Here is a 26,950-nt window from a genome sequence, read left to right on the forward strand (position 1 = left end):
CAGTCTCAGCAACTAAGATGTGAGGACTTCAACTCCAGCATGCTGGCTGGGGACTTCCGGCAGTTGAAGTCCACACATCTTAAATTTGCTGAGATTGAGAAACACTGCACTAAGCCAATCCAAAGATTTAACACCTTTCATTTCTATATTTGTTTGTAGGAAACAGTCATAAAATCACTTCACAAAAGTTTGGTGACTTGTCATCTAATTTCAGCAGCGCAATGCCAAAGTGGGCTCTGGAAATTGCGAAACATGTTTGAAGGCTTACTGCAGTCCTCAGGTGGTCCATCCCTAAATTCAGAGAGCCAGCACATTTCAATCCATTCAGTTATAGAATAATATGGTTGTGGAAAGTTACATGAAAAGAAAATTAAAAAGAAAGGGAGAAAAGAAGGGAATCTAGTAAAAAGAATGGGACAGGTAATATAATCACAGCCAAAAGGAGAAGATTACAAGAAGCCACATTTCAGACACAGAAGTGTGGTCTGAGAGAATTAGGAGGACCACCAACTAAAAGAAAGCCATAATAGTCAAGACTGGAAATAAGAGAATGAACTAATATTTAATAAATCAAAATTTTAAAAATGTATCAAGAAAGCTAAGGGGTGGAATAAAGAAATATACTCCAAAATACAGAGGAAAAGAATAAACAGCAACTTTATCATGATATGACAAAGTGATGTTGAAAAAGCTGAGCAGGGGGAAGAAAAAAACCATTAATTTTGGGAAAATGTGATGAGGTACAAGGGAACAGCAGACACTAACAAAGGTTGGAAGGAGGAAAGTTAAGTACATAGTAATGGAACCAAGAGTGAGAACACACAGAATAAAGCTGGAGAACCTGTACCCGTATTTTGTTGGATTCCTGCCTGCAATCAGCCCTTATCAAAATGGCCAGGACTGAGGAATGATAGGAGTTATAGCTCAGAATATAGGAAGTCACTGATTCATCATCATTGAGAAAAAAGATGAGGACTTAATACAGAACCCTTAAAAACTTTATATCAAGTACCTTCCCAAACATGATTGTTCGTTCTGTCCTATATTGCTGATATCCATCCACAAACAAGAACTACCACAAAAACTGGGTGGGGGATTGCAAAAACATGTAACACTGGGGTGGAACCATGATCTCGTTCCCATATTGAAATAAATAGTTTGAACACTTTGGAAGTTGCAGGCCAAAATATCTGCAAGACACCTGGGTGGGGAAGATCTGAAGAGAATTATTGTAAGCAGCAATGCTGGTGTCATCTTGTATGACATATTGGACTTCTAGCAAAGATGTAAAAGGAAACTTAAGGATGATATTACTGAGGAAACCATAGAAAGCAGTACCAAAATACTAAGAACTGAGAAATTATTAATCAAACACATTATAAAATAAACGTCCAAACAATGTATAGAGAAAATGAATACTTGTAGATTTTGCTGCAAAAATAGCACCAAGAAACAAGTCAGAGAAGCTTTGCAAGATGAAAACTATGAAAACAAGATCAGAATCTGTTTAGAAGACCTAAGAAGTAGAAAAGACAAGCATGTAAAACACTTGAGAACTTTAAACTGAAAATGAAGAGATTATGGCTATGCAGCATTTAAGATTAAAAAAAATGATGCTTTGGAGCTCAAAAGGGGCCTCACACAGCATCCTCTCAAACTCCTTCAAGCAACTTCCCCCCTCCCGCTGCTCCACAGCTGCAGCAGCGTCTCAAGAAAGATGCATTTGAGCAGCTGGTGACAGATGTTCTATGCACATCCTGCCTGCTCCAAAGCACTTTTTTGGCTTTGAATCCAAAGCTCTGTTCAAGCCTAGAAGAGATATAGGGTGAGAAAAGGGGCAAAGGCTAGAATTTGTTAAACCAGTGTAGGTGACAAGGAGAAAGAAAAGAACCGGAAGACAGAAACCATGAATGTGTAATACAAAACTGAGAGAGCAAGCAATTTTCAAAAAGAGAAGGGACTATCAAGAAGAAGAGAGAATATATTCTCACTGGAACAGGCCCGCAACTAGGGTCTGTGTCACCCAGGGCAAACATGGATTCCGCGCTCATTTTGGCACCCCCCCCAGTGCTCATTTTGGCGTCCCCCCAGCACGGCGCCAGGGGCACATGCCCCGCTTGCCCCACCACCACCAGTTGTGGCCCTGCACTGGAAGAGAGAAGAGATAAACACCAACCTGAAAAGGTAACAAGAGAATCCACACATGACATTATGGTAAGCTAATGGTGAATAGAGATAAGAAGGAAGCAATGTGCCCCTTCACTGAAGGAGGGAAGGCTCAGAATGATTACCAATGTAATTTTGTTTCAGAAGCTTGCTACCCAAAAGCACTAAGGATGTAATTATATAGGAGCTCTCTAAGAGGGAATATTAATGTACACATTAGCACATTTAATATTCTTCATATAAAATACACAATATGCTTACTGCACTTAATATTAATGTATTCTGTATATTTTTACCCACTCTTTGTATTTTTAAATGTTCAGTCATGATTGTAAAGTATTAGTAAGGTGTCCTGGAAAACTTTGTTTTGAGGCATATATTTTTAAAACTAATTAAATAAATGTCTTCTGCCAGTACAGTGAAAGAAAAATGATAGTCATCAGTATGCATCACCTGAGTATCTCCTTCTTCACATTCCTTTTTATATTTCCTTGGAAGAGTCTCTACTTCTCGAATATCTTCCAAAGTAACTTGCTGAGGAAGGACCTCAAATAAAGATGTCAAATACATGATAATGGATTTCTTATCAGGAAGCTGTACAGCAACATCTGAAAACATAGATATAAATGAGATATTTATTTGATGGCTGTGCAAGTTTTCCAGGCTAAAGGTTATGGCACAGCCATAAAACTACACTCATTATCTTCACGTCCAGGTCCTCAAAATAGCTTTCCCCCCCCCCAACAATTCAGCAAAGCAGGTACAAAACACGAACCCCAAATTGAGAGCCATCACTTCTGTATTCTCATGTTTTTACCATCACTGTGCTAGCAGATGGATTTAAATCAATTTTTAAAAGGCACAACGTAAGTTAACTGCAGGACATGCAAACTATCTATGAAAGTTTAAACACCTACAGCAAGGGCAGACAAACCTTTTTAATGGCTTGGGCCACATTTCATTTATTTTTAAACTTTTTTGCCACCGAGGACTCCAGGTGATATGGCTAGCAATGTGGTAACTATAGTTTCCAATCTGCTTTTTTGGGAGAGGTTGGTGTTTTAAGAGGGATTAAGGGATAAAACATGAATGTGACTATTTTGCTTCATTTTGCAAAACAAAATGTTATTTTGTTAGTTTGTATTTTATAAATTCAGAAGACTAGTCAATATGAGAAGTATTCGCCCATGCAACCACTAGGAGTTAATTTCGTCCTGATGGTACTTGACTAATTAACCACTGAAAAATCATTAAAACCAGCAAGAATCAGTGGCTTTGCTACTGAAATTCAACTGTATAATCTGTGAGTGTGCTTGGAATCACAAAGCTGCATAACCCCACAGGCCAGGGGTTCCTAATCCCTTATCTAGAGCAACACTGCCCCCTTTCATCTTTTATATTCTCTATCTCTAATACAGAAGAATTGTATATCAGTTATATTATCATATTTGTACCTTCAGGGTCTAGCAATTTTTCTGTCCCCAAGTAATTTTTAGCTATGTTGAAGGCATGTTCTAATCTTTCGAGTGGAGCCATTTTGATTACTTTATCCCAGCTGAAGAGCTCAGGTCTAAAAAATTAGAAGAAAAATAAGTGAATAAATAAACAAGAAAGCATATGTTCATTCACACTAAAAAACAAAACACTTGTATGCATTACATATCTAGCAATACACCCAGGTATATGGTTTATGAAAACATCAAGTTCCACACACCTGCTGATATTTTGTGGAAAGAAAAGCAATGGGAAACTACATAAACACATTCCCTGGAATTATAAACCCCACACTTTAATAAGGCATCTTCCTTCTGAGCAGAGTTTCCTAGATGCATTATCTATTTGGGTTTTTTTCCTTCACTCTTAATATAAAAACATGAAATTAAGAGATCTTTTCAGGCCGTTAATACAAGGCAATCTAATATTCAACGATGCTTACGTTGTTTTCATAAACACTGAAATGATGGCCCTGAATGGAACTGAAGCACATGTTACATACAGTATAATGTGTAACATGTAAGCTGTTCCTGTTATTAGAACCCATGTACTTCCACTATTTCAAGGAGAAGGCAGAGCCAGCTGCATGCTGCATATGAAATGTAACGTGTTTCAACCATTAGGAGTAATTTCAATCAAAGCATGCCACAGTGGTTTAACTGGTTTCAGTTATATTTAGTTCAGATTATATTTAGGGGGAATGAGGCCCTGAATCCATATATCCTCACAAACAAAACACTTAATTTTGTTTATGCAAACAGCTGATCTAGGACTTCAGTCAGCACATCATTGCATTATCAGATTTTCAAGAAAATCGTTAAAAATAAAAAAGTGTATTATATCCTTCCATGTAAAAATAGAAAGACTTCAAGATAAGCAAGTATTTGTACTTTATGTTTTCCATGTTTGTTTAAAAAAAAACTCTGCTTATTGCCTTCTCACACAAATTAGAAACCACTCCATTAAAACATGCTCTGCTTTCTTTCTACCTAACCTGTGCCTCGTGGCTTTAAAATAATTCCAAGGATTATTTGTTTATTGAAAACTAAACTAGAGTTTTTGCTCTGTAACAGAATGCTACACTGGCAGCTTTCCTTCTATCATCCCTAGAAACTGCTTTGTTGTTGTTTGTTTGTTTTTTGAGAAAATTGCCCAGTTTGAAGTAAAATACCATTTCCCTCTCCAGTATGAAATTATTACAGACGCTAGCAAGCAGCCACCTACCTATGCCTGTGGATCACTGCATTGAAGGCAAGCCCATTTGTCCAGCTGGTGGTGAAGTTCAAAACATTAACTTCATTATATGACTTTGTGGACTGCCGCACCCAGCTCAACAGGATCTTTTCACTATTGGTTTGCTGTAGTTCAGACATTATATCTTTCATTACATCTTTAACCTAAAAAGAAGTGCTCAAGGTCAGTAAAAAAAGAATTAGAAGGCTCAAAAAACATTATTGTCCCTATCTTGGCATTCAAGCAACATTGCATAGGGTTAGATATTAGAGGCAGATAGATATTAAATTACGTCCAACCACAGCAAATGAGGACTCATAAACATCCTTCTTATCTAATTACTCCATATATTAATTCTTCTGTACATTAAGAACGCTGCAGTACTTGCCCTAAAATCCTACTCTGGTTTCCAGGCTCACACATCAATGTTCTGCACTAACAAATTCCTTAATGCACTAATTCTAAAAAAGAATTAGAAGGCTCAAAAAAACATTATCGTCCCAGTCTTGGCATTCAAGCAACATTGCAAAGGGTTAGATATTAGAGACAGATAGATATTAAATTATGCCCAAACACAGCATGGTTTATGGCATGGAACCACACTGAATAGCTTTCTTGGAAACTTCTACAACGAGGACGGCCCAGAGCTTAATCTGATGAGAAATGGTTCCTCATCATTAAAGTACAGATCAATTTTTATATCTCATTAGAAATGCTTAGGATGCCATCTACTGAAAAAGCAGTATAATCTGGTGGTAGGCAAATTGTTTCAATCCTGAAGCATCCCATTCTGAGTTCAAAAGAAGTTGTTCTGACCTCACTAGAAGTGTTCAGAGATGTTCCACCCATACCATAAATATTTTGAGCACAGAATACTTCTGAAACAACATCAAAGTGTTTCCAAAAATCAGAACAGGTTTGTTGAACTCAAAAGAGCATGTTTAAAATTTAAAACATTTTCTACCCCACTAATATAAACCAATCTTGAACTGCTGAGGTATGACAAATTCTTATAAGTAGCTCAAGTTCTTTCTTTTAAAATTAATAATGCAATAACTTACAAACCAAAATTAGAAATGCAACATGCGATTTAAAAAGATCAGAATTTCTGTTCTGTCCAATATACCTAAATTTTAGACAGACTCTCTCTAATGGACTCAATGGTAAACTACATAAATCACTTTAAATGGATCCTGCTCTTTAGTATACACAGAAGATCTGGTTCAAATGATGTTTCCAGACCTAATTTCAGACTTCCATAGAAATCAATCTTCCCTGGCCTCTTCCACGTGTGAAGTAAAGAAGTCTAAAGCAGTTGTTTCCCATGTAAACAAAGGGACAAACAGGTATTTACCATGTTGTCTAAATAGAGGAAACTCTGATTTATTCAAATTATTAATTCAAAATCTAGAATGCAAATTCTCAACTTTAACTCAGATTTTTTTAATAAATTCTATTTTATAAATCTTACATTAACTATGAGACATCATAAGTTATGTTATTATTGCATGATCTCACTACCCCTTGCTAACTACCTGTAGTATTCACATGGATCATCTGTAGTTACAGACCATAGGATGGAAGTCATTGTTCTGGACGCAGCACATGAACTTCCTACACTGGTGTCCTGGGGAGAGTTCACTCGGGGTGGGGCAAATGACAAAACGTGCATCATGATGTTGCAGTGCAAACTCCATCTCTTTCGTATGGGATGTGCAATGTAGCACTCAAGTGCATAAGGGGTGGAGCTTGCATCATAATGCAAGTTTTGCTATTACAAGGAAAACTCCAAATCCTGCAGACACCTCTGTCTCTGTAAGGAAGTTTCACACTGCATTTTGGGTTGTTGCTTAGAGTGCCCAGAATTTCAACACTGATTGGTCTGTTGCCATGGAAGTGCTGTAGCATCTCTAGGTGGTAGTCAAAGAATACTGACCGATGCATTCTACTGCAAAGTAATGATCCACATGTAAGGGCTGATGAAAAGCACCAAATCTGCTCACCTGCCAGTGCAAAATTATGCTCCATAGCAATCCAAGAGTCAGCTTGTGATTTCCATCAACAATGTCTGTCCCTCCTATGTTCACCAGATCCACCTGGAAATATTACCAAACAACAGCGAAATTCTCTTCTTAATCAAAGGCATGGAAACTTTAAAGGACCTAGTAGAAATCACGAATGGAGAACCTGTAGCCTACTTGCTGTTACTATAGTACAACTCTCAGCAGGGTCTCACATCCCTGGTATCAGCTATGTAACTTAATGATTTAACCATAAGTGAATAATTCAACTTAGCCAAACTGTAGCAGCTAACTGCTATGTAATATTCTGATTTTAATATACTGACAGTATGATGATCAATTCAAAGGAACTTATTTTCTTTAAAAAAATCGTTCCAGCATGGGGGATGAAAGTCTGCAATATAAATGGATAAAGCATGAGCAGTAATGTAAGAAGTAAGGAGCTCTATAGAACTTCTGATATTTCCTTTTTGCAGCACAGAAATGTTCTCTTGCTATCAATGTAACTCTTCCATTACAAGTATTTCCGAAGCTCTTGCTGCAACTACAATGTACTTATCAGTAATAAGGAAACAAAAGTTTTTATGTTTTCCCATAAAGAAGTTCTATTACTGAGTCTGTGCCATAAATCTCCTGCTGGAGCTTGACCACCTTTAGCTTCTTGACATTGCCAGCTCATTCCCAAAGCAGACCTTTTTTCAGAAGGATAATCGTATGGGAGCCTGGATTTACCTTCTACCATTTTTAACAACAAAAATAACTTTTGGAGAAAAGAAGTAATTTGTCATGCTATAAGGAAAAGGCAATTTCCAGCAGCTGGACCCTCCAGCTCCAATTCTCCTTCCTCCTACACAATGATATATCATAGATCAGTCTTGAGGAGCTATCAATTCTAGGGCCAGATTCTGGGGTAAGTATGGAGTAAAAGAAGAATAAGGAAAGACCTGTGCTGTGATTGCGTTCACTTCTATAAATGGAGTCAAGCTAGTATCCAAGTCTAAGAGTAGGCAATATTTAATTTGAGGACTACTTTTTACAAGCCAATGAATCAACAACACCTCTGTGAGTCCAATGCAACTGAGAACAGACTGAAGTCTGTACAAACAAAATCACAATTTGGCTCAGCCACACAACATAAACGTTCATACCTTCCACCTATAACCCCTTAGGAACTCCAAGAACAAGAAATGTAAGTTCACTTCTTACAGTAAATTATCTTGCCATGTAGTACACTTTGCTATCTCCAAAGTATAACCAGCTAGGAAAGTTAGAAGGAAGCATGTTAAGTTGTACAAAACGTTTAGTCCATATACCCATACTCAAAGAGTTTTCAAGCTGTAATTCATAAAACAATTTTACCATTATCTTTTTCTCTCCAGTTTCAAGGAAATTGAACATTTTAGAAACTTACATTGTTCTGATGTAAAACCTGAAGTACTTTGTTGACATTATTCAAAGCATGGACTCTGGTAGTTCCACGTTCTTTTAGCTTGCAAAAAGAAAAAAGAAAACCATGTGCAAATAATAATAAATTTTTTAATTAACTTTTCAGGGAAGGCACAGTAAAGCAAAGGTACAGATTTTGAAATGTTTATTCTAATCTAATTGAATGTTTTACCCAAGTACCAGGATTATAACATCCTGCAGTATGCATTACTTTGGGAACATCTGTCAAAACATTTTAAGAACAATACAATACAAAACGCACTGTAGCAAAATTTAGTTCCATGCGCTCCTTTTCTCTCTTCGAGCATGAGGTTAGCAAAGCACATTTTGTAGTTTTGTTTGAAAATTGTGGAAACAGAATTCATGAACCATGTACAGTATATCAATCCAGTTGTCTGTTAATTAACTAAATTTGGTGTGAACAGGGTACTATTTCCAACATTTAGAGGAATGGGAGTTTTAAAACCCTGACATTTCATTTTGCTTCCTGCTGAGGATACAGAAATTAGCTAAACTAAGTGTTGGGCTTGGACAATATCAACCTTTTTTTTTCACCAAGTCAAGTCTCAAATTTATGTACATGTTAAGTTTTGCTGCTTTAAAAACAACTGACAGCAGTTTAACATCTTGCTATATATTTGTTGCTCCCTAATGAAGTGCAAATTTCTCAGAAGATCAGAAATGTGTGACACTGCATACTTGAAATTCTTTTGTTACAACTGCAAGGCGTAGAAACATAATTTCTGAAATATGTATCTAGAATTTCTCATGATGCTGAGATCATATAGGATATGAAGGACTGCATCTGAACTCAAGGCCCAAGGAGGCATATAAATACCTGCAGTCTTTAACTCTGAAAATGTCCATTCAGTTATTTACAATGCAGCATTTTGAATTATCTTTTCAAGATGATGATGATAATGATAATTACCACTTACCAGTGGGTTCCCTGTTAGCCCTTCCAAAAGATCTAAGAGTTTCCTCCCATCTCGAAGATCTATGAATATATCCTTTATTGGCTGTTTTCCACACTATAAAATAAGTAATTATTAAAAAATAACTTCTAATTCTTTCTTCAAAGTCTACAATACTACACAAGAAATTAAAAAGATAAACTGTAGCCAGACATCATCTTGAAATACTATTATCTGCATATGCTCTAGCATTTCAGATTTCTTAGTGTGATCTTTATAGCAGTGCTGTGCTCAATTTTCTTTTCATGTATTTTGGTCTACTCTCATTCACTTAGATGGAAAAAAATAGCACCAGAAGAAATTTGGTACCCCAAGAGCGAGATGGAAAATCAGAGGCTTCCCTTGCAGGGAAATGCTTTACAAAATTTATTTTACAGACATGAGGGCCAGAAGAGTTGCAGAATCTTTTAGCCATCTATCTAAAAGAATATCCATGCATATTTCCACCAACCTCCGCCATTATCCCACCAGAACATCTACCTATAATAATAGCTTCCTGAGTGCTACCATGTGATGAAAAGCTAGTTTTTAAGCAAGGAAATCCAGCTCTCCTCTGCTGAAGTTAAATGCCACCACAGAAGCAGTAGATAATACATAATTTCAAATAATCTCCTTGCAATCTGGCCACGGAATGAATGTAAGGGAGACGAGAGAGTAATTCAGGCTGTATCATTTCCAGATCTTATAGGGAAATGTTCTACTCTAGAACTGTTCATGAACAAAAGTTCTCAGTTTGAGATGAAAATGATAAGGTGTAAAAGATAAACAAATAGTTTCCCTCCACCCCATCAAACCCTTATTCCCATCTCAGACTGTCATCCTCTGTAGCCTAAGCAAGATATATCTAGAAAGATTAAGTGCTACCATTATGCAACATGTAAGAGCTGTTTAGGAACTTGGTTCCATTCTGCACGTCCTTCTTAAATAAGATCATGTTTCAAGCTTCGGAAAGCCTACTTTATGCAGATAAAGTTCACAAAGAATGCATTCTTCTTTCAGGGGAAAAATATATTACAAATAGCTTGCTCTCTCTCGCTCGCTCTCTCTTGCTCCCTCACTTCATTTAGCTTCAGCATAAGTGCTTCCAATTTGTTATCAGGTTTTGATTTCCTTTCTCTGTTTAATGCCTTCTAAGTCACCCAATAACAAATTTAACACAAGGCAAAGCCAGTTTTCACTCACAGGCCTTCAATAGTTGAAGTTCAGATAATCAGCCTACAAAATATCTTAATGCAGGAATATTAGCAAGTTCTAGAAGGAGATTATTTCAGCTATAACTGGATGAGGGGTTTATTTTATTTTATTTATTTTATTTTATTCATGGGAAGTATCAGTGATAAATAATTTGAAACTCTCTTTTATTAAGTACGTGTCAATTCAGACAAAGATTTCACAATCAGACCTACCTGGGCGTAGCCATGGCAGGCCACATGATGGAATTATACAAAAGTGCTTAGGGAAAACATTTGAAGATAGCAGTCATAAACCAATAGGAACTAAGAGGTTCCTAGTGTTGGAAATCCCAGCAAAACAGCATGCCTCATTAGCATGTCAATGAGTTCGTTCTAGGATGCAATTCTCTATGTGCTTCTGAAGAAGCTGTTTGTTGCCCCTCCCACGTTCCTTATTTTCTTCCTCCTCTACCATCTGGGAAGAAGCATGTGGCTACTGCTCCTTCCATCTTGGGGCCATGCATGGCCTACAGTCAGGAGGTTCCCTCTTTCTGCATGCAGCCTTTAGCAGCAATGAGAGCTAAGAGTCAATTCAGTTTAGGGAAAGAAAGAAAGAACAAGAATCATTTTTCCTGAATGGATGTAACTGGACCAAATAAATGAGTAAGACCTTCTTTTTGCTTACTTTTGAACCTGCTTTGTCTAAGTATCCAATTCTTTATGCTTGGGTGGGCTAAGTATGTAAGATCAGTAACCTATATTTCTCTAACGTGCTCATTAATGCTATTTTAGATAATATTCTTTTTCTGTGCAGGTCTTTTCGCTGTATTAAGCTCTGCTCCATTCAGTGGTCCTAGCTGTCTACTAATGGCTTCACCTAGTACTACTTAATATCCAAGTCTTGAATCCTGAACTATGTTCATAAACTGGAAGCAACCATCATATCCACCACTACAAACAATTAGTCCTATTCCCTAATGGCAGCAAAAATGGGTTTGGAAGGCTGGAAAGAAAGAGCACCTTATTATGGCATATTTTAAAAAGGGAAAAGCATGAAGTTACTTTAGCTCTTAATTACATTCACTTCTTACCAACTTGTTATTATACCTTCTTCCTCATCAACTCACAGGAAACAAACATGTAGACAGTTTCTTGAATAGTAAATAGCCAGTAGCAACAAAGGAAAGAGTTCCAGTACATAGACAGAAAAGTAATTTCTAGTTCATCTTCTGTAATCTAAATATGGTACTTTGATATCTGTGTCAATATTTTCCATCTCATGTACCCAAGGCATGAGAACTTGATGTGGGAAACCATTCACAAAGCAGAAAGGTCACTGTGCAAGGGAAGAACAGTTTCAGTAAATAAAATACAGTGCATTTTGCCAGCATCTAAATTTAGAGCACCATCTTAAATGAGAAGTGGTTTATCGTGGTCTTCTGTTTATTTTGTTTGTTTGTTTGGATTTCTGTTTGCCTTCCAGTTATTCCAGAAAGCAACAAATTGAATGTTGCTGAGGTTTTGGAGGGGCTGGATATTTGCTCTCTGATATACTTATGCCCCAAAACAAAACAAAACCAAAAAATAGTTCAGCTAATTTACTTATTTTAATGACAGTACAGGAAAAAATCATATATAATAGATGTCTTCTAAAATAGAAATGAACAGCAACAACTATATTTATTCCCATGATGCGAAGTAAAGAAAAACAATGCTACTTTCCAAAATACTGTTTAAAGGTTAAACTATAATTGAAAGCAGCCTGATTTGTAAGGAATTACTATCAGAGTGAAATAAAAGCTCTCAGAATTATTTATCTATCTGTCTAATTTGTCACTGCCCATCTCCTCTGAATGGAGGGACTCTGGGCAGTTTACAGCATAAAACAATAACTATACAATAAATTCCAATATAAAATATAGACTAAAAACCATTTTAAAAACTACTGAATGTAATAAAATCCTGATGGCTATGGTCTCATTCAGTCCTTGCATAGGAGGGGCACTTCAGGGCACTAGCCAACCCCAAGTATGATTATTCTCCTCCCTGCCCCAAGCCCGATGGCAGAGCCAGGTCTTAAATTCCCTCCGGAAGGCTAGGAGGGATGGAGGTAATCTCACCTCCAGGGGAAGGCTGTTCCAAAGGGCAGGTGCCACTGCAGAGAAGGCCCGCCTCCTGGACCCCGCCAGATGGAATTCCCTTACCGGCAGGGTCCGCATCATGCCCTCTTTGCATGACCGGGTGGGGCAGGCTGATGAAATGGGGAAGAGGCGGTCCCTCAGGTAACCCGGTACCATGCCATGTAGGGCTTTAAAGGTGATAACCAACACCTTGAATGGGACCCAGAAGCAAACTGGTATCCAGTGCAGCTCGCAAAGGTGTTATATGTGCCCTTCTAGGGGCAACAAAAATAGCCCGCGCGGCAGCATTCTGGACCAGCTGAAACTTCCGGATACTCTTCAAGGGTAGTCCCATGTAGAGCGCATTGCAATAGCCTATATGGGAGCTAACAAGGGCATGAGTGACTGTCCAAATTAGATTAACACATTGTCCAATCAAAATTAAGTATACCCCCTTTGAAGAGTATGAAAGCATTTCCAATATCCTGTATTTCTTCATTTTGCCCAGTTAGAATTTTGAAAATTTGTAGAAAAATCTACACTTCTTAGTAGCTCACACAAACACATCTCATTAAAGAGCAAATCCATATGCTCATCCTTGCAAGCTGCTTGTGGGTTTCTTTCCCTTTTTGGGAAATCATTTATAGCAATTCGGTTTTAATACCAGAACTCCAGTTAAAGATTAGCCACAACGCATAATTTTACATACAATGCATGTAAAATTATGGCTTCAAGTCTACTCGCAAATTACAAGCAGAATCCCACTAACTTTTCTAACTGATGAAACAGCTTTATTCAGTGAAACAAGAAGGATAGACATCCCTGACAACTTGTCAGCCACTGTCCTAGAAGGCTGAACACCCCCAGAGCAGATTCTGGAGACCTTGGGAACTTCAGGGCAACAAAGAAGTCCCGTTATGGTAAGTCCATTTGCACACTATTAAATGTTGAATTATCACCTATAATTTGAGTTAAACTGTATCTTCTAACAGAGAACAGCATTAAGAGGCTTTTGGGATAGTCATCCATGTTTTATTTCACTTATTTCAAAAGGTGATAACCTAGATTTTCTGCATTTGTACTGCAGACTGCAATAAATTATGATTGATTGAGAGGTTTCCTGCAATTAAGGAGATCCTGCATTTCTGCTGTCAAATCCTGCCCTGGTGTCCTCACTGTTGATAAATATTAAGCAGCATTAAAGCAGAGGAGTGAAACTTCTCCACTGAGGGCCACAACTGGCCTCTGAGTTATGTGCCAAGGGCTAAACTCCAACAGGAAGACAGAAAAGCAGGTGGGACAGCATATAAACTAAATGTCATTTAATTCCTACTTAATTCCACTTAAAATAACCGCATTAAATAAGTGAATATGATTGTTCACTGTGTATCTAAGAGTTTTTCTCTCCTGCCTAAGCCTGAAAAAAGATGCTGCTGCAATGGAATCTTTCAGGGTCACACGGAACCCTGAATAAATACAATTGTGCTTTAAAAGAACAGAGTGGTACACTCAGAGGAGGCCCAAACAACTTCTCCAAATCATTTTTCAGGTATGTATGGTGGCTATAGGAACTAAGAGACAGGAGCTGCTATTTACTCTTGTCATTCCAATAAGCTGCTCAGTAAGTGCACATGCAGAAGGGGAAGACAAGCAAATGCTATGTTTTATTGCTAATACTATTATTTTTGACAGAGGTTAAAGTAGTGACTTTAAAACAATCTGAACTGAATATAATAGTTTAAATCAATGTTTCTCAACCTTGGCAACTTTAAGGTATGTGGACTTCAACTCCCAGAACTCCCCAACGAGCATGCTGGCTAGGGAATTCTGGGAGTTGAAGTCCACATACATTAAAGTTGCCAAGGTGGAGAAATACTGGTTTAAACTATAGACAGTAAATTGGAGATCAACATTTTCAATTCTTATATAATGGTCCTAAATTTTATTTTTATCGATCGCAATCCAATAAAATGAAAGATATTTTCTGATCTAAAAACTTTTTATGATTAGTAAAGTATTATGAAGAAATGTTCTTACAGAATCATTATTATCTCAGCATTTTATTATTTAAACAGAGCTGTTAAACTGTACATCCCAAGTAGTGAATTTTACCAAGGCAAATAAACTCGAGATATTCTAACACTACACAGTTCATTTCAGCAGCCTTCAACTAATTGTGGTAGAAAGTTTCTAAAGTAGGCTACTATCCAGTTTGATTTGCTCCAGATATTCTGAATTTCATCAGCCCCAGCCAGTACGACCAATGGCAAGGAATTATGATAAAGGTAGTCCAAAATATCTAGAAGGTACTGGGTTGCCTATCCCAAGTGTTAATTAAGAAAAGTAAAGCGAAAATTATGGGACAAGATGGCCAACGGTCATCCTGCAATTGGTCTTTCCCCCACTGCCACCCCACCCACGGAGATTCAGGTTTATGCCTAGATTTGTATGGACTACCAAGGCATCATCAAGCATGATGATTTCTTTGATTTTCAAAAGTAATTATGAAACAGATGCATTAACACAACACTGTGCTGGAATAAACCTGAAGTATTTATCAAAACCATATCAGAGGTGCTTTACAGTAAGCCATAGGGCACAGGATTCTTTCAGATATGATGCCATCAGTGCTAAGAATATAGATAAAAAACAGGGAGTGCAAACCCCCAACATTAGTTTTGTGCTATCCAAATTATAGCTACCTTCAGTCTCTAACTGTACTGTACTACTAAGTGGAGAGATGCACAGCTGTAAGGTCACTGCATACAGATATACCCAAATCTACAAGGGGATGTCCTATACAAGTTACATAACCTTGCATTTGGCTGAGATCTTCATTTGGACAAAAAGTCATACTGAGCATCCACACCCACATCCCTGGATATGAAATGACTTTGTTCTTTGCTGGAAAAAGCAAAAGGTTTACTTTGGAGTTGCATTTCTGACCCTGGCAGAAATCCCAACACATACTGCTGACAATGCCATAACTGCTCTGAAAAGAACTGTAGGATTTCTGCATGTGGATTTTAAAAGACAATGAATCAAACATTTGTTTTCAGAAAGGTCAGAATCTCCGGAGAAGGTTCCGCCGACACAGGCAGCTTTCAAGAAACATATAATGCACACAGTCTGTTAGTGGGCTTTTTATAAAGAAAGGTATTTCAAAAAGTTATGCATTTACGAAATCCTGCAAACTGGAGTGGAACTCAGTGGCAAAGAAAATGGCCACTTAAAAGGGTGATTAGCACAGCTAATAATTATTAAGCCCTTCTAGTGGAGAAACAGGGAGAGAGCAAAAAAATATATATTGCTGGGGATCCAGAAGTACAACATATTTTAATCCAACACATAGCTGAAGATACTATGTTCTACTGTAAGTAACTTAAGCCAGCCTTCCTCAACCTGATGCTCTCTACATATGTGGAAGATGTGCAAATAACGGCATGGAAACTCAATACATCCGGAAGGCAAGAGATTAGAGAAGAGCCACTGTGAGCCATCCTTACCTTAGAAAAACGAGTGTTAACCCACTTGGTGAAGGTTTTCTTTTGTACATCTTTGTGTTCATCTAGAAAAGAACACAATTAAGAAATGTAAATATCATTCTCAGACTTATGCAATGGTATACCAGTCAAAATTTTCTTCCAGAAAAAGTTCTCAGGAAAACCAGCCTCACCTGAACATGGAGGCTTGGGATAACATTTTAGTAATGATTTTCCAGCTATATGACTCTCACAATTCACGGATGAAATGTATGCCTATCAGAATGTAAGTCAGTGTTCATAAACAAGATAGATAAAATAATATTTTCTACAATTATAATAGCCTGCTGCTCACCAAAAATTTTCTAAGCGTTTCTAAGAGTTCTCAAAAACAAACTGTTAATCTTTTCAGGAGAAGCAAAATCTGAAGACTGATCATTTCTGCAGAGCTCATACAAACTAATTACTAAAAAAGAACTTCCGAATTCTGAGTGTTACTGGGCTGAAATGCTTAAAACCTTGAAACCCTTAAAAGGCAATCAGGAATTTCCCTTAATTTCTTTCCACAAAGAAATTGTGGAAAGAAATTTAATTGCCTTCCACAAAGATAGTGGATAGTATTTAGAGATATCTAGATGTTTCACCTCTTCTTCTCTGGATTAAAAGTTATTTCCCCCCAAAAATGTGATCCCAAAGTTAAGTTTCCCTCTCTACTCAAACAAAGCACAGAAATCATTTGTCAGGCTGCCATTTCTTCTTTGTTTTGGTTCACTCCTTTTGCTTTTATCAAATAGAAGTTTGAGACGACATGGCAGACTAATATTGCTTGTTTTAAAATGTGCTTGGAATGTCAAACTCATTCTGACATCATCCATTACATTAAGTCGCAAAGGTCAACATTCTTTTTAACTAGTTCTTAAAATCCCCCCTTTTGTTTAATTGCTGAAACAAAGGAATTTAGAAATAAAAGCAGGAATTAGCCTGTGGGTTTTCAATCCCAGGACCAAGAATGTTGCAGAATAACAAGCTTGCATTTGCCTTCCTCAGGATTATTCTGCTCTCTTTATATGCATCAACTCTCTCCCCAGATCTTCCAGGCAGAACTTAAGAACTGAACAGTCAATAATTATTATTTATTAATTTTTATACATGACCTCATTAAAAAAAATCAATAATCCAGAAAAACATCAACTAATAAACACAAATCAGAGCCACCATACACAACCAAAAGCTTGTGTGAACTGTCTCAACATGCCATTTAAAAGACAACAGGTGGGATTTTAGGACATGCCTTTAGGCAGGGAATTTCACAGTATTAGCTCTAGAATTGAGAAGCTCCTGTCCTATAGAGCAGTCTTCCCTATACTGGTGCCTTAATGAGTACAACAGTTTAGTTCTTTTTATCTGTCTAACAAACAATCACATTGTTTTTGTTGCAAATGACAGAAACCATAATCTAATAAAAGAAGTCTAAGGGAATATATATTTATCTACAAATACCAAAAAAGCTACAATGTGCAATTAGGGGCAGACCTGTCCTATGTTGAAACTGAGAGGAGGTCGAAGACCAGTGGGCTGAAATTAAAAGAAAGGAAATTCAGCCTGAATATTAGGAAGAATTTAATGATGGTAAGAGCTGTTAAGTAGATCAGTAATAGATTCATCTTCACTAAAGGGTTTTCAAATGGCCATCTGTGAAGATGGTTTAGCAGCAGATGGTTAAACTATATAACCTATAGTGCCTTCCAGCTCATGCATTTTATTGTTTCAAGTCTAGGGGGTACAGACTGGGGAAGGCTACTGTACAGCCTACCATTATATTCAAGATGGATATTGTATAGCTTACTATTATATTCAAGATGGAGGTGATGCTTTTAATGAACAATTAAGTAACATATATAAGAGAAGACAGACTGCTATTTAAAACATTTAGAGCAGGAGTGGAGAACCTTCAAGCAACCTTTTGATATTGCTGAATTCTAAACTCCCATCACCTCTAAATGGATCAGTTGGTGGGCAGGGATGATGAAAGCTGTGGTTCAGCAACATCTGAGGGTAATAACATCTGAGGAGCAATAGGACTGTCTACTTTAAACATGTCTTCATCCAGGATGCAATAATCTTTTACTTACGCTTTTGAATACAGCTCTAAGAAAGCCTATGCAGAAAAGTCAGTGGGCTGGAACAGCAATGCTAGAAACCAAGCTCATTGCCAAAAAAGAAACCCCCTTCGCTGCACCCAGCAGCAAGCTTCAGCAGATCGCGACAAGAGGGATAGAGCACTGACTCCCTTCCTTGCCAACCCCCATCACAATGGTAACTTTGGGGGACTAATTAATCCACTCCAAGCCACAATATATCCAACAAAATCCTAATGCGCAAGAAGCCCACAACCAAATTCATTCTCCATGTATTCTTTTCCTTCTCTTTCTCTGCTTTATTTTCCTTCCCAGGGATACCTTTTTAAAGACTGATTTACCTTATAACTTTGAAGGCAGAGAGATTTTTTTGGTGTTTATTTTGTAAATTGTTCAAATAGCATTTCAGGCTGAAAGGCAGGATACAGAAGTGAGGTATAAATGGTTTAAACAAATAGTGATTACAAAGGTATAAATATTAATGAAGATGTAAGTGCAGTAGTTTAGACAAAAAAACACAAGTCCTCAGATCTTTTATTTCCATGAACTCTCTCTGCCCAAAAATGCAATAGATACTAAAAGGCTAGGCAATGTCTTTTATTCTACTACCCAGTATTATTTTTAAAAATGATTCTGTGCTATAGAAAGCAATCTTTGCCAATAGGATTGCTCAACTGGCAAAATTCTTTTTCCTGGATCCAATCACCAAAGAATTTCACTTTTTGATTAAAAAAACCCTCATGATATCAAAAAACCCAAAATATAGCTTGATTACTAGAAACAGCATAGGATCATGGAGGCAAAAAAAGGAATTTGTTCAAAGCATGATATTTGATACATGACCTGAAGAAGCCATTTCAAACCCACTCAAATTTGAGAGCAAACACTACAAACATATCCATTCTGCATTTTACAAGAGTATCTTAGAATCCTTTTAAAATCAGATGCAAACACACCTTGCTCACTTAGATTCTGTGGTTATGTTTACAGTGTGTCCAACTATCATTTCATGAATCATGATTTGTTGACTAAGCCACAGTGGCTTGATTGGCACATGAAATATGCCTTAGAAACCATACCTCACGCTAGGTCTAAGAGCTTTCTAGGACACCACTGTGCCTTGAACCAGCTATACAAATGGATTTGTTCCATCAGTTCAGTGCTGTGATTAGAGAAGAGCAATCAGTGTATATGTCTCATTACGAAGGAATTAAAAGAGGATGAAAAGGAAGATTTCATGTCAAGCATCTTGCATAATAACCTGTTGTGGTTTCAATAAACTAGCAACAGACCTCAGAAGGTCCTTATATTCTAATTAACCATCCATTAACCTCAATGATTAGCTGTCAACTGATTCATTAACCATTAACCACTAACCCCAACTGATCCATTAACCCCAGTTCTGAGCTCCCTTAATTGCCATGGGACAAGGCTCACCTATTCTATACTGGTTCCTTAAGTCACTGAATTCATACTTCAGTACTCATATCATGTATATATCATTTATCTAGCACTGGCATAGCATATCTATAAAACTAGCTCCTCTCATTTATAAACCATAGTTTGTGGTTTAGTGCTATATTTGAACCCAGTCCTTATGGCTTCTTCAACAAATCTTGGCTAAAATTCCATGATATTAGTGCAACATATGAGTCCATCTATTATCTAATTTCAAATTCATATAAATTCAAAATAATCACATTCTGTCTGAGTGTGACTTTTCATTGCACCACTGATCATAAGTAGATTACTTGTAATAAGTGAGCTAAATTTAGTGGCAAAAAAGCACATTTTTTTTCTTTTGGGGGAACAACACTAAACATTAAAACAGATTATCTGAATGAGCCTCAATATCCTGCAGTGTATAATACTTCAGCCCATACCCTTGTGACATAATCATACCATTAGCAGGTCCTGGCAGCCCTCTGTCAAAGCAATTGAAAACAACTAAGTACATTCCCAACCCATACTAACTTACCCACACATGCTTTACCACATGGAATTACCACACACATACACACAAAGACCCAAAATCATATTTTGCAGAAAGATGGTACCATTTTCAGAATCCTGAAAATGCAAATCAGGAATGATACTTATATTCCATTATCTGACATTCCAATTAAAGATTCCTCTCTGCAGAAATGAAAAGTACTAATTATGGTTAACAGCTAAATGAAGGGTACCATTTATTTCCTGAAGCAGAGTACTTCCACCATGTCTTTAATCTTAAAAACCATGAAGTAATTCTAATTCTTAATAAGGATGCTCAAATAATGCATAAGAAAGTAGTCTCTCTCTTTATACAGCACAGCTCTAATTTCCTGAACTGGCAGAAGCATTCACCTGAAAATGAATCAGTCTTATAGAAAATAGGAATAGTTACTACAGCTACAATCCTAGAACATTTCTTAAGGAATAAACCCAACTTAACTTAGTGTGAACTTATTTTAAACCAAGTGCAACAGTTTAATCATGCTTTTTACTTTATTGTTTTATAAAATTATGCTTTATAATTTTACTGCTTGGTAAGCAAGCAATATGAAATTGGCAGCACTAGGACCTGTTTTTACAGTAGCCAGCGCTGTGAGCCAGTACACTGCTGCCATCTAATGATTGTCCAGATTTTAGCATTAATGGTAGCCCAGTTGCTGTACAGAAAAGCCAGAGAAGGAAATACAGTGTATATTGTCTTGAGATCCTGGAGGAAAGGCAGGATATAAATCTAACAAGTAATTATGTTAAGTTGGGGAGCACTAAATATCTCCAGTTGATTTGTTTCTGAAGTTTCTCCTTCCTCCTCCATTCATCCATCGATTTATAAGGCCAACCAACTCAAACAATGTGACTGTGGGTGGTGCACATATGATTATATATGTTTTTCTTTAGATTAAAAGCAGTTATAAAGTTAATCTACAGAAGAAATTCATACGGTATCTATCGGCTACTCTTTCCAATGACCTTCATTCTTACTTATATCAGGCAATAATACTTGTTCAAAAAGGTCAATTCTCTCAAATCAAAAGTAAATAATATGCCTACTGATTGGACAAAGATGACCATTCAAGTACCATGAAAAGAGGCCAATGGAAGGAGAAACTCTCCAAAACAGCACTGAGTCATAAGCAATGAGAAAGAAAGAAACTGAGCAGGAAGGAACTCTACTGTACACCATTTTTAACAACTTACTAAGTTAACAAATAGACTGTTCTCTTTGATTACCACATTTGTCTAGAAACCACAGCATGCACAAGTCAATAGAAAAACATAAACTGGGCAAACAAGGGGTCCGAAGGTTTAGTAACTATTAGAATCAGACTGTTCATTGCATTTTCTTTCTATTCAAGTCATGTTGGCCACTATTGTACCTCAAGTATTCAAGTGCTTGCAGAAAGGAAGAAGAGAAGCCCCACTAAAAGAGCTAGGGGAAGAAAAATAGGTCTGTTATCCAAGTAAAATCAGTTAGAACTATCTGAAAAAGAAAGTGAGACTTGGAACAAAGTGAATCTTTTCCACTGAGACCTTTGAGAATCTTGCATGTTTACAATGTATATGGAAATTCCTTCCTTCCTTCCTTCCATCATTTAATTACTCCACATTACATACTGCTCCAATCAGGAGACTGGAGTGGGGATTAAATCTGTCACTATTTGCAACAATATTGGTACTGCTTCATAATCCTACATCCATCAGGTATCAAATAACCTGTTATGAGTTGTCAATCTTAGTATCAGTAAGAAAACGCATTGTTTCCAAACTATACTGACTTCTGAACATGGAAAATTCTGTTTCAAACTTATTCTGTTGCTGATTATCCTAATTATTACCAACCTCATGCAGAGTTATTTAAATAATAATACAAGAGCTACTTTTCCTCAGCTGATTATACTTAAGCTCTTTCCTTCCTGTATATGTACGCAGTAATATCACTTATACTGAATTTGGTATTTTAACTAAAAAGACTGCTATAAGCTCCACTAGAGAAAGACATGAATGAACTGGTTTTGATCCCCTGGCTATCCTGGGCAGCATACCATCACAATAAAAACACCAAAAAAATACAACCTGAAAATAACCAAATCAATGACCTCTTATTTTACCTAAAATTTTGTTTTGTCTAGTATCTACACATCATATCTCAGATGTTGGGGGAATCCATACAAGGTCTGAGGAATCTAAAGCAGGTTCATAGAGAGAAATATATTCCTTGAGATAGGGATTGTAATCCAAAATCACTTATGACTTTAAAAGCCCCCAAAACATCTTTAGTTAGTTCAGAAGCAAATGAACAGCCAGTAAAACAGGCACAAGATCAAGGCAATACTGTCCAATTCAGAGGCTCCAGTTAAACCCTATCAGCCTAACTGAAAGCAACAGATGTTTCTGACTTGTTTTCAAAGGCAACACTATGAAGTGCATAAAATACCAGATCCTTATGTAATTTACAACACAGAAATGAAACATGGATACAGTAGTATGAATCAACAAGCAATTATCCTTTGAAAATGTTCGCTTTCCTCAGGAATGTTTAGCAAATCAATAGTCCCACAGATACAGTATGCATTTGCCAGAATCTCTATAGAGATGGGTGGGGGGGATATTCTATGTAACCTCTGCAACAGAAGTTTTCTGGCTTAAATGTTTAACACTTAAGGTTAATCCCATGCATTATATATGAAACCGAAAAATAATTCCTATGTTCAAATCTATATTTTTTTCCCCATATGAGTCTTTTCTATTTTTTCTTTTTTAATACTGGGCTTTAAGAATCATTTTCCTATCCTACAGCAACATAGCTTTCTTCATGCAATTTAGAGGAGAGATTAGCAAATCATTGGACTTCACTAAGATATTCACAGATCTACATCACTTTTACACTCAATGAATGGGATCTCTTTATCATCTAGGGATATACTGTACATTTTCTAGGAAGTTTTCAACAGGATAACGTTCAGCATTCTGAACTGATAGAAATCAAATGAAGTATGCTTGACTTACATTTAGTAAGAAAAAATGCTATGTTAATTTCATCTACTGTGTAAAATCTATTTTCTTTTTTTGCAAAAAGCCTAAAGCAGTTAAGCTGACGTATCGGAGGCAGTTAATTAATTTAACATGATATAAATATTATATTTCAAAACTAATGGAAACCTTTCACTCTGATTTTATTTTTGCTGAATTTGTTGTTAACTACTTTAATCCAACAGAATAAAACGTTATTTTGTTAAGTTAGGGGAAAAAGTGAGAATGTCGTCATTTCAGAACGCCTGAAGAAACATACAGATAAATATACTCCAGATGCAGATCGAGCCCAAATTCTCTTGAGCCTCTGCTCTTCCATTAGGCACTTTTACATGAGCTTCTCTCATGGATGCTGTTGGGGAAGGTTCCTTGAATCAGCAGAAGATTAAGCAGATGAGCTTGAAATCTCCCTTCAAATTTGTGATTCCATAAAAGCCACCTACACATGCCCTAGCTTCTCAAAAGAAAGCCACGATACAATACCTCAAATATGTCACTTCCTTTTCATTTAAAATGCTTTATTAAGTTGTATCTCTATTACAGGCTTAAAAGTTTGAAAAGCTTGGTATGCACACAACCACTTTTGTGTCCCAGGATTCTCATCAAAATGAATCTGGATCCAGCTACAAATAGTTGTCTTCACTAAACCTGCAGATCTAGTCATCAGGTTCCTCAAAATGAAAAACTCCTCAGCTCCAGAGAGTTAAGGAATCCAGTCACTGGAAGCAGTAAAAAAAAACTGCTTTAGAAAGAAATGTATTTTGTGACTGGGATGCTGAATCCATCAGTGGCTTAATTAGGTAGTTTGTATTAATTACATAGGGTGTATTAATTACATAGGGTGTATTCCCTCCCCAGATCTTCCCACATCTGGGAAGTGGTGAACCCAAGGCAGCTAGATAAAAACAAAAGCTTCTATCTCCTTCCTCACTTTAGAATAGCTCTGTTGGAAATGGACAATCCAAAAGTTAAGACACGCCCATCTGCAACCACAGAACAGGTAATGCCAAGGCTTCTCAGCCAGGGTTCCGTGGCACCCTAGGGTTCCACAAGAGGTCACTAGGGGCTCCCTGGGAGATCACCATTTATTTAAAAAAATATTTCAAATTCAGGCAACTTCACATTAAAGAGGTAAGTTCCATTCTTTATTTTTAGTTTAAGACCACTGCTAATGCATATATACAGGCCTACATATGAAAAGAATATAATAATTTTTTAACTTCCAGCCTACATTTGAGTCTGAATGTGCAGGGGTGAGGCCTGAAAAATATTTCAGGGATTCCTCCAGGGTCAAAAGGTTGAGAAAGGCTGGGTTTTGCATTTATTTCTCTTTCTCTATCTTGTCCCACCTTCCCTTTGGGCTAGTTACTAAAAGAGTGGCAATGTCAGTATGAACCAATGAATATTTACCATTTAAGACTGATTTTTGCACATGTTCTATATTTTGTACCATCTGACTCAGTTATGGCCTCTCTCTATATATACACCATTACATCAAAGCATCAGTCCAGTATCTGGATTGCTTCTGTATCCTTCCAAAAGATCAAACCTAATCACCATGCTTCTTTTGGAAATAAAATCAAATAAAGTTTTGTATCGTTTCCTTGGGTCAGTACCATTACAATTTTTAAGTAAGCTAGAAAAAAATCTCACCAAAAAAAATTTGTTTTGTATTTGTTGGCACCTGCTATGTTTGAAGATGCACTAAAGATGGAAGATTCTTTACTAACTCCTTCACTGCACTCCATCTCTTCCTGCCCTTCAGATTGATACATATTCAGCGAGTTACTGTAATAAGCTTCATTTACTACAAAAAAGACGACAATCACAGTTTAAGCAAGCCAGTGCTTGTTAAATTGCTACTGTATTTTCTAGCTCATATTGCTATCTTTGCTTTTGCCAATCCCTTTTAATAAATACAAGCTATCAACACAGATTTTGTCAGACAGAAGGCATTCTTATCCAGACAAAGATAAGAAAAAGAAACATTTAATTTTGATGCAATATGACTCACATTCCAAAACATGAGAGGCAACATGAGAGGCCAGATATATATACTTTCTAGGCAGTTTTCTTTTTTACTGTCTTAAAAACTAGGTTTTGTCATGTCATTTAAACATTTTAAAAGGTGTCGAAAAAAATATCACTATCAGTTTTACTGGCTCACTTAACTGTTTGAAAATCTGATCATTTATATTATAGAAAAAAAGTAACTTTCCTAATTTTAGAATTCCTCTAATGTCATAAAACTGGAATCAAATGTTGTGTTAGCAGACTTCCAGTTGCACAACATAATGTTCTCTTCCTTTTCTGCTTCCCTGGAGGCCCAGCGGGCTATGTATATTCTGCCTATTCCCATATTATGCCTCTAAACAGCTAACACAAATTATAAAACAATAAAATCCCAAGATCAAGCTGTTAAAGCCCACCTAAAAATTATTTAAACTTAAAACTCTTTTAAAAAGAAAAGGCTAAAAGCTTCTTGTAATCTGTAACAAGGAGACTGCCTGACTACTAACAGCAAGTTTCTTCCCCCCTTCCTAGCATTTTTCCTGTGGGTGCAGGGGCCACTTTTTCGGATTTTTTTTCCAGAAAAAAACTTTTTCCGAACTCACAGTCTCCTGGTTTCTAGCCTGGAGCCTTAATCATTAGACCAAACTGGCTCTCTCCAACAGCAAGTTCTTCATAGCAAAATTAAGCCGCTGATACCCAATTGAAGCTGTAAGAGAACAAAGCCAATGATAGAGAAGAAAATAGTCCTGCAAGCAATCTATGCCAAGTAATGGAGTGGGGGGGGAGCATTTTCCAATAATAGAGTACAGCATTTTTATAAATGATCCCAGATACAAGCTCCAGGGATAGTAAAGGTAAAGGTTTCCCTTGACATTAAGTCCAGTCATGTCTGACTCTAGGGGGTGGTGCTCATCTTCGTTTCAAAGCCGAAGAGCCGGCGTTTGTCCGTAGACACTTCCGTGGTCATGTGGCCGGCATGACTAACCGGAACGCCATTACCTGCCCACCGAAGCGGTACCTATTAATCTACTCACATTTGCATGTTTACGAACTGCTAGCTTGGCAGGAGCTGGGACTAGCAACAGGAGCTCACCTTGTCACGCGGATTCGAACTGCCGACTTTCCAATCGGCAAGCTCAGCAGCTCAGCAGTTTAACCCGCAGCGCCACCGCGGCTGCAAATAGAACTCCCCATTCCCTTGCCATCTTCCTCTTCACTGACATAAACTTACCCTTGAATTCAACTATATATTTTAGAAGTTTAAGATATATTTTCACGTATTCTTTCAACAGACAAAGGATATTCATATACACATGAAGAGCCCACTAATGGTTTGCTGTGAAATTGGAAGATCAAGGTTTATCACCTTTACACCTCCACTGTTGGGATATTTACTTTGAAGCCAGCCATATTACAGTCAATGGTCTATATTCCAGATACACATGCACAGAATTATATTCTTTAGGTAATTTTCTGGAGGGATAGCAATGTTAGTCTGCTGCAACAAAACGAAACATTGTAGAACTTTAAAGTCTACTAAGTATATTATGTTATAACTGTTTAAGCCAGTTAACATCTAAACTCCAGACTAAGAAAGCTCATAATAAATTTGTTGGGTACAGCAAGGTCCTCTGAAACTTTTCAGAAATAAGTCATGGTCTTTATGGTA

The 26,950-nt window shown here is 37.0% G+C and overlaps 1 protein-coding gene across 1 annotated transcript in view; it reads right to left on the reverse strand.

Annotated features, from left to right (window-relative positions):
• The window catches only part of UTRN (utrophin), a 398,463-nt gene that overhangs the window by 337,768 nt on the left and 33,745 nt on the right, over positions 1-26,950 (reverse strand). Inside the window, exons 2-8 of the mRNA XM_063309084.1 lie at positions 16,133-16,194; positions 9,299-9,391; positions 8,326-8,403; positions 6,897-6,989; positions 4,885-5,057; positions 3,621-3,736; positions 2,620-2,774 (exon numbers count right to left, since the gene is read on the reverse strand). Of these exons, the coding sequence (XP_063165154.1) occupies positions 2,620-2,774; positions 3,621-3,736; positions 4,885-5,057; positions 6,897-6,989; positions 8,326-8,403; positions 9,299-9,391; positions 16,133-16,194 (770 nt within the window). The remainder of the gene's footprint in view (positions 1-2,619; positions 2,775-3,620; positions 3,737-4,884; positions 5,058-6,896; positions 6,990-8,325; positions 8,404-9,298; positions 9,392-16,132; positions 16,195-26,950) is intronic.

Source organism: Candoia aspera, chromosome 1 (genome assembly GCF_035149785.1).
Source record: "Candoia aspera isolate rCanAsp1 chromosome 1, rCanAsp1.hap2, whole genome shotgun sequence".
Taxonomy (NCBI): domain Eukaryota; kingdom Metazoa; phylum Chordata; class Lepidosauria; order Squamata; family Boidae; genus Candoia; species Candoia aspera.